Genomic DNA, 16,378 nt, shown 5'->3' with positions numbered 1-16,378 from the left:
GGCCGGTGTGCTCACTGGCTGAGCCTGGTGCAGACCACACTGTGCCAAGGGTTGCAATCCCCTTACCGGTCAGAAAAAAAAAAAAAAAAAACCCCATGAGTACTTAGAAGCCAAAAGAGACAATAGAAAGTGTTCTCAACTGAATGAAAATGAAAGCAGAACATTTCAGAATTTGTGGGATGCTGCTACAGCAACACTTAGGGGGAAATTTATAGCACTGAACACTTATATTAGAAAAGAGGAAAGGTTGCAATTAATGACCTCAGCTTTCACTTTAGAAATCTAGGGGGAAGGGCTGGCCCGTGGCTCACTTGGGAGAGTGTGGTGCTGATAACACCAAGGCCATGGATTCGGATCCCTATATAGGGATGGCCAGTTGGCTCACTCGGGAGAGTGTGGTGCTGACAACACCAAGTCAAGGGTTAAGATCCCCTTACTGGTCATCTTTAAAAAAAAAAAAAAGGAAAAATCTAGGGGGAGAAAGAGCAAGTTAACTCAAAAGTAGCAGAGGAAAGAAAACAAAAATTAGAGTATAAGTCAATGAAAACAATCAGAAAAAAAAATAACTGAAAGCAAAAGCTGGTTCTTTGCAAACATCAATAAAATTGATAAACCTCTGACCAGAGTGATGAAAAATAAAAGAAGTGCTGGCTGGCTAGTCCATTTGGTTAGAGCGTAGGCTTATAACACTGAGAACAAGGTTTCAGTTCCCCATACCAGCCTGCTGCCAAAAAAATTAAATGAGTAAAAAAATAAAAGACACAAATCACCAATATTAGAAATGAGAGAGGTGACATCACTTTAGATTCTACAGATACTAAAAAAATTAAGGGAATATTATGAACAAATTTATGCCTTTAAATTTGACAACTAAGATGAAATAGATAACTTCCACGAATGACACAAATTACCAAAGCTCAGTCAAGAAAATAGAAAATATGAACAGCATTATTTCTGTTACGGAAATTGAATTTATAGATAAAAACTTTCCCACAAAGAAAATTCCAGGCCTAGATGACTTCACTGGTGAATTGTTTCAAACATTTAAGGAAAAAATATTACAAATTCCACACAGACTCTTCAGAAAATGTAAGAGAAGGGAATACCTCCCAAATCATTCTATGAGTTGAACTTTCTGTTACCAAAACCAAGCAAAGACAGTGAAAGAAAAGAAAACTATACAGCAATATCACACATGAAAATACATACAAAATTCTAAGCAAAATTTTAGAAAAAAGAATCTAACTATATAAAAATAACTTGTCATGACCAAGTGGGGTTAATTCTACAAATGCAGGGTTTAAGTTTCAAAAATCAATCAGTGGAATTCACAGTATGAACACACTAAAGAAGAAAAAACATGATCATCTCAGTAGATGCAGAAAAAGCATTCAACAAAATACAATATCCAAGGGCTGGCCAGTTAGCTTAGTTTGCTAGAGCACAGTCTTATAACCACAAGGTCATGGGTTCACATCTCCATACCAGCTGCCCCCCTCACCCCCAAAAAAGAATCCAACATCTATTGCTAACAAAAGCTCTAAGCAAACTAGAAATGGAGGACAACTTTCTAAATCCTAAATCCTAAAGGGTATTTATGAACAATCTGTAGATAATATAATACTTCATGGTGAAAGACTAAATGCTTTCCCCTTACGCAAGACAAGGATATCTCCTCTTGTCACTTCTATTCAGTATTGTACTACCAATGCAAACAGGCCAAAAAAAGAAACAAAAGGGATCTGGATGGAAAGATTAGAACAAACATGAAAAAATATATATGAGGGCAGGTAAACACATGTATAGAGATGCTCAACACCATTTCATTAGGGTAATACTTTTTGAAAGTAATTAATGAGATATTACTATACATTTACTTAAATGGCTCTGATTAAAAAAAAGACTCACCATATCAAATAGTTGCAAGGGTAGGGAGCAGATGGAACTGTGGTACACTGCTGATGAAAATATAAAATGGTTCAACTACTTTGGAAAATAATTTGGCAGAAAAACTTCAACACACTGTTGAGCGAAACAAAAGCACTAAATAAACTAGGAAATGAGTGATACATCCTTAACTTGAAAAAAAATTTATACTTTGGTACTAAAGCCAGCATTTTCCTCAGTGGTTTAAAATAATTCAATAGAAGACATAATGGAAGAGAGACTCCCATTTACAATAGCAGCCAAAGGAAGTGGGGAGGACAAACAAATACACAAGACTTATATAAAGAAAACTTTAGAAAGCACCTGACCAAAAAGCATGATCCAATAGAAAAAATCATAGAGTGGACTTTGTCAAAATTAAGAACTTCTGCTCTTCAAAAGACACTGGTAATGAATGAGAATACAAGCTGCAGACTAAGAGAAAATATTTGCAAGTCTCATAGCTAAAAGCAGTACTCCCCAAATTGATCTATAGATTCAACACAATACTTATCAAAATCCCAGCAGCCTTTTTTGCAGAAGTTGACAAGTTGATCCTAAAATTCATGTAGAAATACAAGGGACCCAGAATAGTCTAAGCAATCTTGAAAGGGGAGAACAAAGGTGGAGGACTCATATCTCCTGATTTCAAAACTTACTATAAAACAGTACTCAAGACATTGTGGTTCTGGCACAAGGATAGACGTATAAAGTGGTGGATTAGGATTGAGAGTCCAGTAGTGAGCCCATCAATTTATGGCCAATTGATTTGCAATAGGGCACAAAAACAATTCAGTGGAATTTTCCACATGCAAAAGAATGAAGTTTGGCCCTACCTCCACACCAGGTACAAAAAATTAACTCCAAGTGGATCATAGACCTAAAGGTAAGAGCTAAAACTATACAACTCTTAGAGGAAATTACAGGAGTAAATCTCTTTGACCTTGGATTAGGTAATGGTTTCTTTGATAATGGCACCAAGAACACAAACAAAAGAAAAAATAGAAAAACTGAACTTAATCAAATTTAAAATCTTTTGTGTTTCCAAGGACAACATTGAGAAAGCGAAAGGACAAACTACACAATGGGAGGAAATACTTGCAAATCATTTATCTTATAAGGGAATTGTATTCAGAATATATAAGGAACTCTTACAACTCAACAATAAAAAGACAACATAATTTAAAAATGGGCAAAACATTTGAATAGATATTTCTCCACTATATGCAAATGACCAGTAATCACATAAGAGAACTCAACAGCATTAGTCTTTAGAGAAATGCAGAAAAAAACTGTTATAACACTTCATATCCATTAGGTTACTAAAATCAAAAAGGCAGAAAATAGTCATTGTTGGTGAGTCATGAGGGGAAATTGGAACACTTGTACAATGGTGGTGAGATTATAAAATTCTGTAGCCACTTTAAAAACAGTTCAGAGGTTACTCACAATGTTAAACATAGTTACCATATGACCTAGCAATTCCACTCACAAGTATATCCCCAATAGAACAGAAAATATATTTCCATGGGGCTGGCTGGTTAGCTTAGTTGGTTGGAATGTGATGCTGATAACACCAAGGTCCCTGGTTCAATCCCTGTACCAGCCAGCTGCCAAAAAGAAGAAAACATATGTCCACACAAAATCATATAAATATTCATCACATTATTATTCATAATAGCCAAAAGAAGAAACAACCCAAATATCCATCAATTGATGAATGAATAAGCAAAATGTATTTCTATGTGATGGATAATTCAGTCATGAAAAGGAGTGAAGTACTGAAATATGCTTCCATATGGATGAACCTTGAAAACCTGCTAAGTGAAAGAAACCATTCATATATGGCCACGTACCATGTAATTCCATCTATATGAAATGTCCGGAATAGGAAAATCCATAGGAACAAAAAGTAGATTAATGGTTTCTAGGGAGGTCTCGGGAAAATGGCAAGTGACTCCTAATGGGTATGGGGTTTCTTTTGGGGAGATTATGAAAATGTTATAGAATTAGATAGGGGTGATGCTTTTACAACTCTGCAAATATATTAATAACCATTGAATTGTACACTTTAAAAGGGCTTAATTTTCTGGTATGTGAGTTAAACATATACCTACTATATGATCAAACCATTTCACTCTTAGATATTTATGCAAGAAAAAAGAAAGTATATTTCCATGCAAGGATTTGTGCATGAATGTTCATGGCAGCTTTATTTGTCATGGCCAAAAACTTGAAAGAAACCAAATGTCCATCAACATGGTATATATTACTCAACAATTAAAAAAAAAATGAATTGTTGACACATTCAACAATATGGATTAATATCAGAATAGTTATGCTAAGTGAAAGATGCTAGACAAAAAAAAAAAAAGTACATCTGCTATGATTCCATCCAAGACTAGAAAGTACAAACCAAACTACAGTCATAGAAAGTAGATCAGTGGTTGCCTGGGTTCAGGGGTTTGGGAGGGGCCAGAAGAAGAGATTACAAACAAGCATGTGGCAATTTGAGGGTGATGACCAAGTTTATTATCTTGATTGTGGTTGATGGTTTCACAGGTGTGTATGATGTATATGGAGTCATGGGTATATATATGTCAAGACTTATCAAAGTGTATAGTTTATTGTTATGTTGATTACATTAGTAGATTTATAAGTTAATGTCAAATAAGAAAAAAAATCAACTCCCAATAGTCAGTCTATAAGGTAGATATACAGACCAATATACTGAAATGTTCCATGAAGAAACACTTATGAATATGGTAGTTTAATAAGAGGTAGTGTTCCTGAAAAAAATATGTTATACCAGGAGGGATAGGGAATTGGAGAAGATAGGATAAGAAAATATTTAATTAACTAGACTAGGTAAGACACTCTTATCTTTTTTTTTACTGGTATGAGTTAATATTTGATTCTTCATTGTGATTTTTTTTTCTTTATCTTACTTTCCAGTGTCTCTTTTGCATGAAACCTTTCCTAAATATTAGAGAATAATTCAGAGCATTTGTCCCTGGCCCAGCTATAACCAATTTGAGTCCAAAGAATAAACTTTCAGGTTCCTTAAATAAATTTTCATGTTTCTTAACACTCTTACTGAAAATGCAGTTTACTCTTAGTCTGCCTAATCCCCATGGCTTGTTCTCCTCAGTCCTACACACCTCCAAGCAATGAGTTCAAGATCAGCATGAAATTGGAAGCACAGGACCCCAGGAACACCACATCCACCTGTATTGCCACAGTAGTTGGACTGACAGGAGCCCGCCTCCGCCTGCGCCTTGATGGGAGTGACAACAAGAATGACTTCTGGCGGCTGGTTGACTCAGCTGAAATCCAGCCTATTGGGAACTGTGAGAAGAATGGGGGTATGCTGCAACCCCCTCTGGGTGAGTAGAAACTAGACCCAGGCTCTCCCTAACCAATCAGTTAGCTTCTAAGAATTGTGCATCCTTTTACAGGAAAGCCTATGGCTTTTTTTTTGTTTTTCATATGGTTCCCCAAGAAAGACCCACCCAATATGAAATGTGCAGCAAAATCTGGACATCTCTCTTTCTACATTAGCTTATGATATCCAAAGTTCTCTCAAACTCATACCTTTTTTAGCAAGAAACTGTACCCTTTATCTTTCTTTATCAGTGCCCATTTACCCTGAGAGAGAGAATGAAAGGAGTTCTTGCCATTTAGTCTATCTCAAAAAACATAAAGCTGTCACCAAGTTCTTATAATTATGACAGGGGGTAAGAGAAAAATCTCCCAATAGAAACGGCAACTGTTATGAGCATACCTTAATGCCTTTCCCCCAAATTCTTACTTGGTCCTTGGAATTTTCTTACTTTGAATCCATTTTTAAGTAAAATTCCTTATTTTACTTGAACTAATAACACCAGTAGATTTTTCTCCTCCAGATTAGATTCACCCGTTGTAGTTTTTTTGTTTTTGTCTTGTGTTTTGCCTCTGTATACCCTAGGAATTTAGCCCACTTCATCAATTACTGTCAGTCACTATTGCAGTGAGTCTCAGTGGGGGATAGAGAGAGATGGGTTTATGGGCTTTGGGCTGTGTTCCACTCTGGAAGCTGTGCTAGATTAATTGGGGGTTAGAGGGCATGTATTGTTAGAAAGAACTCATCAGGTACTTGTTTAACACTTTTACCCATTTAAAAAAAGTTATTTGTAATGTAAAATTTCAAACATATACAAGAGTAGAGAAAATAGCACAGTGATTGTCCATCTGTCCTTCGTTCTTGATAATTTCAACATATAGTCAATGTAGTTTTATCTGTAGTGTACTTGTACACACTCTCTGCCCCACTCCAGCCGAATTGCCCAAACATAGTGTCATTTTATCATGAAATATTTACTGTTTACCTCTCATAGGCAAGGGTATTTTTAAAGCATAACCGTAATATCATTATCACATGTAAATAATAATTCCTTGATAGCAACAAATATTTAATCAGTGTTTAAATTTTCCCAATTCTCTTTGTCTTTTTGTCTCTCTCTCTCTGTCTTACTGTCTCATTGTCTCTTTTTGTTAAGTTTCTTTGAATCAGGATCAAAATAAGACCCATACGTTGCAGTTGGTTGTTGTGTCCCTTAAGTCTCTTACTTTATGGGTTTTCCTACTCTCTCATTTTTCCTTCTTGGAATTTTTGATTTTGGGGAAGTGCTTTTAATAATTAATTTTGCTTTATAAATACATAAAATATGTGCATTGTTCTTTTGTTCTTAAAAGTCAAGTCTATAAAACAAAGTATATTCAGAGAAATCCCCTTCATACTATTCTTTCCTTCTATCATAGATAACTACTTTCTTTTAATTTTATAGTTTATCGTTCAATTTTTTTTAATATAGGGAATTTTATAGATATACTACACACTATAAAGAATGTATGGTATGCTATCATTTATATAAGAAGGCAGAGAAAGTATATCTATATATACATAGACATAAACATACATACTTTTTTCAGCCTTGCTTTTTTGACTTATTGATACATCCTAAAGATGACTTTGCAGCAGTATGGAGATATTTTCATTACTTTTTACAACTGCAGAGTACTGTATTCTCATGCCACTTTATGAATCAATGTTTAGAAGCATCTTGAGAGGCTATTTAAAAATATAATTTCCCAGGGATAATGGTGACTATCTAAATGAAAATCTTTCCAGAAATCTGAAGATCAAAAAGGAGAGCACATCAGACCATTCATAACTCATGCTTAAATATAACTTAAGAATATTATACATTTCAACTACATGTTAGTGGAAATGTAAAGATTTGAAACCAGCAGAGCCAGTACCAGACCCATACCAGAATGAAGAGTTTATGCTGGTGGAAATTGTATAAAAAAGGGTGAGAGTGAGGGCCAGAACCACCCTAAGAAAGAGATAGTCCCATCCAGAATGGGAAATACTGAGAACAGAGCTAAGATGTAGTGGGTTAGAGTATATGCTACTGGGGAATCAGAAGGGAGAGTCTGAGTTGATAGTGTGAGGGACTAGAGATAGCAGTCTTGGGAAGAAACTACTTTTGGGGGAGAGGAAGGCTTACTGTTAAAGGAAAAAAGGAAACAAAGGGTAGAACAAAAGAGTATCGTAAAATCAAAAGGCATACCAGTCTTCTCATACCATCCCAAACATGCCCATCTCTTAAAGAAACTACATTTCACTATGCCAAATCATGACCCAAGTTCCTTGCCAAAATAGAACTCTTGTTTTTGCTGGTCCAAGGAAAATGTAAGACATTTCAAAATGATCAGGAAATAAGTATTAGCAGATAAACAAGTAAACAGTGTTGGCAGAGAGGAAAAAATACCTTGAATCATAGATTGTGAAAGTCAGGCTGAACATGCACAATAGGCAAGAAGATGTGAAAATAAAATTTTCCAAACTCAAGAAAAAAATTGAAGAAAGACAAAATTGTCTCAACTGAAGACTTAGTTCCAAGATGACCAATATCTAATAGGTTCAACTGAAAATATAATAAGGGACGTTGAGGAGAGAAATAAAAACAGCCAAGAAAATAAAAATAAATAATACAAAAGGTTAAAAAGTATCAGAAAAGAACTGTTAGATATCATACATGGTCAATAAAGATCCAACATACGTATGCATATGTGTATGTATGTATAATTGGAACCCTTGAAGAAGATAAACAATGGAACAGAGTTAATACTAAAACAAGAAAACTTCCCCCAAATTAAGGACGACCTGAACCTATATATATATTGAAAGGGCATACCTTATTCCTGGGTAAGTTGATTCAGATTAGTCAACTCCAAGACATATTCTAGTAAAACTATTCTACTCTAAGAAAAATTGCTTTAAGTTTCCAGCAAAAAAGCCAAGTCTTTTCCTAAGGAAAGAAACTCAGGTTTGCATCAGATTTCTCAACAGCAAAATACAAAGTAAAACAAAGTGGAGCAACATTTTCAAGAAATTCAAGGAAAGACAATAGGAAGAAGGATTTTATATCTAGTCAAGCTGTTGTTCTTCAGATGTTGAGATTATGCACACAAGAACTCAGGGATACTGTAAACCCAAGACCTTCCTGAGAAATTAGAGTAAGAGCTTTATCCAGCCAAGAGGTGATCAATATAAGACAGAGACAAAGGTAGGAACAAGGGTAAAAGAGTTTGTGTGGCGCGCGTGTGTGTGTGTGCGTGCGTGCGTGCGTGCGTGCGTGTGTAAGTAAATAATCAGTCTGGGCCCAAAGAAGAAACAACACAGTAGTTTGAGCACAGAAAGTTTAATATAATTGTTAACTATAACAGAGGGTTGGAGTAATGAGGGATTGGCTAGTAAAAAGGAAAGAGAACTCTAAAGTATATAGGAATAGTAGACATAAAGAGAAGTTACTTCCTGGGGCTGAGATCGAGTACCCAAAGAAGAGCCTCTTCTCCCCCATCTTTAGGGGTGAGGTGTAGACCTTGTTGGAGAGGGCACAACCATGGCTCACAGAATGATGGAGAAGTAAATGTGGTGCCATGTTAGTGGAACTTGCTGGAAATTTGCCTTCTGTGGTGCTTGGGGAATGGTGTTCATTGAGAGGTGCCTCTCTGGAGGAACTCTGCTATTAAACTACCCAAGGTTGGGGTGAGGGCGGTATGCTGCTACTGCTGTCGTCCACTGGATACTACTGGCTGCCATGCTCTGCAGGAAACCAACATTGGAGAAGATGAGAGTGCTGCAGAAGCCTGTCAAGCAAACACAATGGAACCAGAAGCAAATTTGTTTACTTCTGTAATATGTTTAGATGGGATCAAAGGGTATTGTTTAAGTGGATAAACCAAATAGTAGAATCCTAAGTAAGGAAAAGGGAAACTAAGGTCATTATGAAATGTATTAGTATAAAGGTAACCATTAAAACAAAAATCCAAAACTTCTTTTTTTTTTTTTTGACCGGTAAGGGGATTACAACCCTCAGCATGGTGTGGTCTGCACCATGCTCAGCCAGTGAGCATACCGGCCATCCCTATATAGGATCTGAACCCACGGCCTCAGCGCTACCAGCACCACACTCTCCCGAATGAGCCACAGGTCTGGCCCAAAATCCAAAACTTCTAAATGCCAAAAGAACAAACAGATCAAGAAATAGACCACATAGAGAAAGAGGTGAACTAAATATGGAAAACAGAGGAAACAAAACATAATGTGACAGAGTTAAACCAAATGTGTAATTTATATTAACAAACATTAAATAGGATTTAACATACCTATCAAAAGAAAAAAAATTTCATACTAGTATTCAAAGTAAAACTTACCCTGTGCTACATACAGGAGACATAGATAGAGTAGAGTGATTCGGAAAGGATAAAAATAAAAGAAGGATGATCACTGTTAAACCAAGGAAATACAATGTAATAGCAGAAGTTACAATTCTGATATTAGACAAGGTAAAACTGAGGTCAAGATGTGTTAAAACAAGTCACATTAAAGGTGACACAATTCTCAGTGAAAATGTAATAATTATAAATATTTTAGTACCAATGACAAAGCATCTGTCTTCATAAGATAGAATTATGGAAGATACAAGGAGATACAGACATACTAATAGGAAGTTTAATTCTCCTTGAGATTGCTCTCAGGGAGTATTGCCTTGAGGTTGTTCTCAAGGCAAGACAGGCCAGGAGGACAAAAAGTAAAAGCATTAAAGGTTTTAATGAATAAGGTAGATTGTGTGTGCTTGTAAATGATCTTCCACCTTGACATTTAAAATTTTAAATTGCTTAAAAAAGGGAAATATAAATCAAAACTGAATAATTTCTAAAACATAATGATAAACATCACATCAGAATTTTGAAATACAATTAAAGCAGTTCTTGGAAGAAAGTTTATAGCGTTAAATACTTGACATCAATAAAAAAGAAAAGTTAAAAAAGATTTAAGTTCTCAACTCATAAAGCTAGAAAAACAATCACAAAGCAAATACAAAGGAAGAAGAAAAGGTAAAATAAATTAATGAGGTAAGCAATAGAAAAGCAATAAATCAAAGTACTAGTCCTTTGGAGGGAAAAAATCAAAGAAATCGACAAACCACTAGTTAGCATAATAAAGAAAAAAAGGAGTAAGCACAGATACACAAAATAAAAAATGACAAAGAGGAAATAACAACACAAATACATTTGGAAAGCTGGGTGAAATGGGAAAATACTCTTTGTCAAAATTGACCCAGTAGAATTACAGTGTTGAAACAGATATGTAGAAAACATAAAAGTTTTCAAGGAACTGTGCCTCCAAGCACTGCTGTAGTTTGAATGTTCCAAAACTCATATTGAAACTTAATCCCCAGTGTGGCAGTACTGAGAAGTGGAACCTTTGGGTGGTGAGTAGATGGTGAGGGCTCTGCCCTCCTGGATGGATTAATCTATTCCTGGGTTAATGGATTAATGGATAAATAGGTTATCATGGAGTGGTACTGGTGACTTTATAAGGAGAGTAAGTGAGCATGTTAGCAGGCTCTTGCTCCCTCGACATGTGGCACCCTGGGGCTCTGCAGAGAGTCCTCACCAGGAAGAAAGTCCTCACCAGATGTGTCCCCTGGACCTTGGGTTTCCCAATTCTCTGTAAGAAATAAATTCTATTTTTTTGCAAACTACCTAGTTTCGGGTATTCTGTTCTAAGCAACAGAAAATAGGCTAAGATAAGAACCCTGTGCAGATTATTTCACAGAGAAATCTTGCCAAACCTTAAGGACCAGATAATCTCAGTGCTACTTGAGTTGTAGTTTAGTGGTACCTGGCATAACTTTTTGTGATGGTGGGAATATTTTACATCTGTGCTGTTTAGTATGGTAGTCACTAGCCACATATGGCTCTTGAGTGAGCACTTGAAATGTGGCTACTATGACTACACAACTGAATTTTTTATTTTATTTAATTATAATTTTAAGTTAAAGTCTAATGTGGGTAGTGGCTATTATATTGGAAAGTGTAGTTCTAGATCTTAGAAAAAGTAGGAAAATACGTAAATTCTTTTTATGAGGCACGTAGAACTTTGATACCTAAATCTGATTTAAACACACATAAACCCACACATATAATCTCATGTATGAATATTATTATAGAAATCCTGTATAAAGTACTTATTTATTAATTTATTCATTCATTTATTTATTAATTATGAATATTCATGGAATACAAAGCTGATTGTCCCCCCTCCCATCCATGATGTGGGGGCTAGATTCATACTGGGGGTATATCCATTACCAGAAATTACTTTTGTACCCTTTATCCCCTCCCAATTATCCCCCAACCTCCCACCCCTTCCCCCTCTCCCCTCAACTCCAATTTGTAACCCTAGGAATGTTCCTTCCCTTCTGTTGGATCACGGCACTACTGTGGTCTTTCTTTCCTGCTTTCCTTTCTCTCTTAGCTCCCACATATGAGTGAGCACATGCGGTATTTATCCCTCTGCGCTTTGCTTGTTTCACTCAACATAAGTTTCTCCAGGTTCATCCATGTTGTTGCAAATGGGAGTATTTCATTCTTTTTTATGGCAGAGTAGTATTCCATAGTGTATATATACCACAGTTTCCTTATCCAATCATCTGTTGATGGACATTTAGTTTGGTTCCATATCTTGGCTTTTGTAAACAGAGCTGCAATGAACATGGGAGTGCAGGTGTCTCTTTGACATGATGATTTCCATTCCTCTGGATATATACCCAGAAGAGGGATTGCTGGATCATATGGAAGATCTATCTGTAGTTGTTTGAGAAACCTCCAAATTGTTTTCCAAAGTCGTTGTTCTAATTTACATTCCCACCAACAGTGCAGTAATGTTCCCTTCTCTCCACACCCTTGCCAGCATTTGTTATTCACCGTCTTTTTGATATAGCCCAGTCTAACTGGAGTGAGGTGGTATCTCAATGTGGTTTTAATTTGCATTTCCCTGATGACTAGTGTTGTTGAGCATTTTTTCATGTATCTGTTGGCCATTTGTATGTCTTCCTTTGAAAAATGTCTATTCAGCTCCTTTGCCCATTTTTTAATTGTGTCATTTACTTTTTTACTGTATAATTGCTTGAGTTCTATGTATATTCTGTATATTAGTCCCTTGTCAGATGCATAGTTGGCAAAAATTTTCTCCCACTCTGTAGCTTGTCTTTTCACTCTGTTGATTGTTTCTTTTGCTGTGCAGAAACTTTTTAGTTTGATATAGTCCCATTTGTTTATTTTTTCTTTTGCTGCTTGTGCTTTCGGGCTCATGTTCATAAAGCCTGTGTCCAGACCTAACTGCTGTAATGTTTCACCTATATTTTCCCTTAGTAATTTTACAGTTTCGGGTCTTATACCTAGGTCTTTAAGCCATTTTGAGTTGATTTTAGTGTATGGTGAGAGACACATATCTAGTTTCATTCTTCTGCATATGGATATCCAGTTTTCCCAGCATCACTTGTTGAAGAGGCAATTTTTCCCCAATATAGATTTTTGTTGCCTTTGTCTGATTATCAGATGGCTGTAAGCCTGAGGAGTGATTTCTGGGTTTTCAATTCTACTCTACTGGTCTGAATGTCTATTTTTATACCAAAACCATGCTGTTTTGGTTACCACAGCTTTGAGTATAATTTGAAGTCAGGCAAAGTTATGCCTCCAGCTTTGTTTTTTTTTTTTGCTCAGGATTGCTTTGGCTATTCGAGGTCTTTTGTTTTTCCATATGAAAGGTAAGATTGTTTTTTCCATTTCTGTGAAGAATGTCATTGGTATTTTGATGGGGATTGCATTGAATCTGTAGATCACTTTGGGTAGTATAGACATTTTCACAATGTTAATTCTTCCGATCCGAGAGCATGGAATATCTTTCCATCTTTTTGTGTTTTCTTTAATTTCTTTCAGAAGTGGTTTGCAATTCTCGTTGTAGAGGTCTTTCACCTCCTTGGTTAAATTGATCCCTAGGTATCATATTTTTTGGTGACAATTTAAATGGGCTTACTTTCATTATTTCTCTTTCTGTTAGTTCAGTATTTGAGTATATAAATGCAACTGATTTGGGGGCATTTATTTTGCATCCTGCAATGTTACTGAAGTTATTAACCAGCTCTAGGAGTTTTTTAATAGAGTCTTTAGGTTTTTCTATATATAGTATCATGTCATCTGCAAATGGGGAAAGTTTGACTTCATCTTTTCCAATCTGGAATCCCTTTATTTCTTTCTCTTGCCTGATTGCTCTAGCTAGTACCTCCAGTACTATGTTGAATAGAAGTGGTGAGAGTGGACATCCTTGTCTTGTTCCTGTCCTTAAGGGGAAGGCCTTCAATTTTTCCCTATCCAGAATAATACTGGCAGTGGGCTTGTCATAAATGGCTTTTATTGTGTTAAGATATTTTCCTTCTGTACCTAATTTGTTGAGAGTCTTTATCATGAAGGAATGTTGAATTTTATCAAATGCTTTTCCAGCGTTTATTGAGACCATCATATGGTCTTTGTCCTTGAGCTTGTTGATGTGATGTGTCACATTTATTGACTTTCATATGTTGAACCAGCCTTGCATCCCTGGAATAAATCCCAATTGATCATAGTGTATAATTTTTTTAATAAGTTGCTGTATTCTAATTGCTAATATTTTGTTGAGGATTTTAGCACCTAGGTTCATCAAGGATATTGGCCTGTAATTTTCTTTTTTTGTTGTGTCTTTATCTGGTTTATGCTGGCCTCATAGAATGAGTTTGGGAGAGTAGCATCTGTTTCAATTGTTTGGAACAGTTTCATAAGAATTGGTATTAACTCCTCTTTAAAAGTTTGATGGAATTCAGCTGTAAAGCCATCCAGACCCAGACTTTTTTTTGTTGGAAGACTGCTAATTACCTCTTCAGTCTCCTTGCTTGTTATTGGTCTGTTCAGGTTTTCTATCTCTTCTTGGTTCAGTCTTGGTAATTTATATGTTTCTAAAAACTTATCCATATCTTCCAGATTTTCAAATTTGTTGTCATACAGTTTATAATAGTCTCTAATGATTCTTTGTATTTCTGTGGTGTCAGTTATAATGTCTCCGTTTTCATTTCTGATTTTTGTTATTTGGGTCTTCTCTCTCCTTTTTTTGGTTAATCTAGCTACTGGTGTGTCTATTTTGTTTATCTTCTCAAAAAACCAACTTTTCATTTTGTTGATCTTTTCTGTTGGTTTTTGGGTCTCTATTTCATTTACTTCTGCACTGATCTTAATTATTTCTTTCCATCTACTGCCTTTAGGTTTGGATCGTTGTTGTTTTTCAAGTTCTTTGAGGCGTAGTATTAGGTCATTTATTTGGAGTCTTTCCATTTTTTTGATATAAGCATTTACTGCAATAAATTTGCCTCTTAGTACTGCATTTGAAGTATCCCACAAGTTTTGGTATGATATATCTTTATTTTCATTAGTTTCTAGAAATTTTTTGATTTCCTGTTTAATTTCTTCTTGGACGTATAGGTCATTCAGGAGCCTGTTATTTATTTTCCACATATTTGTATAGCTTCCAGTGATTTGCTTATTGTTTATCTCCAGTTTTAGTCCATTGTGGTCTGAAAAGATTGTTGTAATGATTTCAATTTTTAAAAATTTGCTGAGACTAGATTTGTGACCTATTATGTGGTCTATCCTGGAGAATGTACCGTGAGCTGATAAGAAGAAAGTGTATTCTTTAGCTGTTGGGTGAAATGTTCTGTATATATCTGCCAAGTCCAGTTGGTCTAGGGTGTAGATTAAATCCTGTGTCTCTTTGTTGACTTGATGCCTGGAAGTCCTGTCCCATACTGAGAGAGGGATGTTCAGATCACCCACTATTAATGTATTAGGTCCTGTCTCCTTCTTTAGGTCTAAGAGTCTTTGCTTAATATATCTGGGTACTCTGGTATTGGGTGCATACATGTTTATGATTGTCATGTCTTCTAGCTGGATAGTTCCCTTTATCATTATATAATGGCCTACTTTGTGTTTTTTTAATGTTTTTTGGTTTAAAGTCTATTTTATGCAGTATAAGAATAGCTACTCCTGCTTGTTTTTGGTTTCCATTTGCATGGTATATCTTTTTCCATCTCTTCACTTTTAGTCTATGAGTGTCTTTACAGGTGAGGTGGGTCTCTTGAAGACAGCATATACTTGGGTCTAGCTTTTTAGTCCAGTCAGTTAGTCTGTATCTTTTGAATGGGGAGTTTAGTCCATTCACATTCAGAGTAGTTATTGAGAAGTGCTGTTTAATTCCTGTCATTTAATTGCTTCTTGTTCAGGTGGTTTAAATATCTTTTGATCATTATTTCCCCTTTTATTTATCTTCTTCAATGTGAGTTGGGAATTTAAGGCAGAATGATTTAGCTTCTTTTTCTTGCTGGCATTTTTGCTTTAACCGTGGGTTTTGCTCTTGCTTGTGTATTCGTGATGATGCTCACCATTATTCAGATTCCAGATGAATGACTCTCTTGAGAATTTCTTGCAGGGCTGGTCATGTGGTGGTGAACTCCCACAACTTTTGTTTATCTGGGAAGGAGAGCCTTGCTGGGTAAAGAATTCTTGGCTGGCAGTTTTATTTGTTTAGTATTTTTGAATATATCATTCCACTTTCTTCTGGCCTGTAGGGTTTTGGTTGAGAAGTCTGCTATTAGTTTGATGGGGATTCCCCTATGAGTGACATGACGCATTTCTCTTGCTGCTTGTAGAATTCTCTCCTTGTCTTTGAGCTTTGCGAATTTAACTATAATATGTCTTGGGGAGGATCTTTTTGGGTTGAATCTGTTTGGGGACCTTTGAGCTTCCTGTATCTGAAGGCCAGTATCTCATTCTGCCTGTATAAAGTATTAGGTATTAGATTTTAACATATTTAAAACAATAATTCATCAAGACAAAATAGATTGGTTTTTTTCCTGGAAATGAAAGATTTAGCTTTAGAAAAGTCATTAATGTAATTCAACATATTAAGATAGCTAAGGAAGAAAATCATATGAACTTTGACAAAATTCAACACACTATTGAGCAAAAAATA

General features: G+C 35.7%; 1 protein-coding gene across 16 annotated transcripts in view; it reads left to right on the top strand.

Annotated features, from left to right (window-relative positions):
- Window positions 1-16,378, top strand: part of SCMH1 (Scm polycomb group protein homolog 1) — a 178,164-nt gene that overhangs the window by 60,649 nt on the left and 101,137 nt on the right. For 12 of the 16 annotated variants that reach the window (XM_063103801.1, XM_063103795.1, XM_063103787.1 and 9 more), the window contains one exon: window positions 5,078-5,312. The exons of 2 other annotated variants lie outside the window; for them this stretch is intronic. In XM_063103801.1, the coding sequence (XP_062959871.1) occupies window positions 5,078-5,312 (235 nt within the window). Of the gene's footprint in view, window positions 1-5,077; window positions 5,313-16,378 lie in introns of those variants that run through there. 2 more of the 16 variants (XM_063103797.1, XM_063103802.1) reach the window with 1 other exon arrangement.

This window comes from Cynocephalus volans, chromosome 8, assembly GCF_027409185.1.
Source record: "Cynocephalus volans isolate mCynVol1 chromosome 8, mCynVol1.pri, whole genome shotgun sequence".
Taxonomy (NCBI): domain Eukaryota; kingdom Metazoa; phylum Chordata; class Mammalia; order Dermoptera; family Cynocephalidae; genus Cynocephalus; species Cynocephalus volans.
This window is presented reverse-complemented; position numbering and strand designations above follow the sequence as displayed.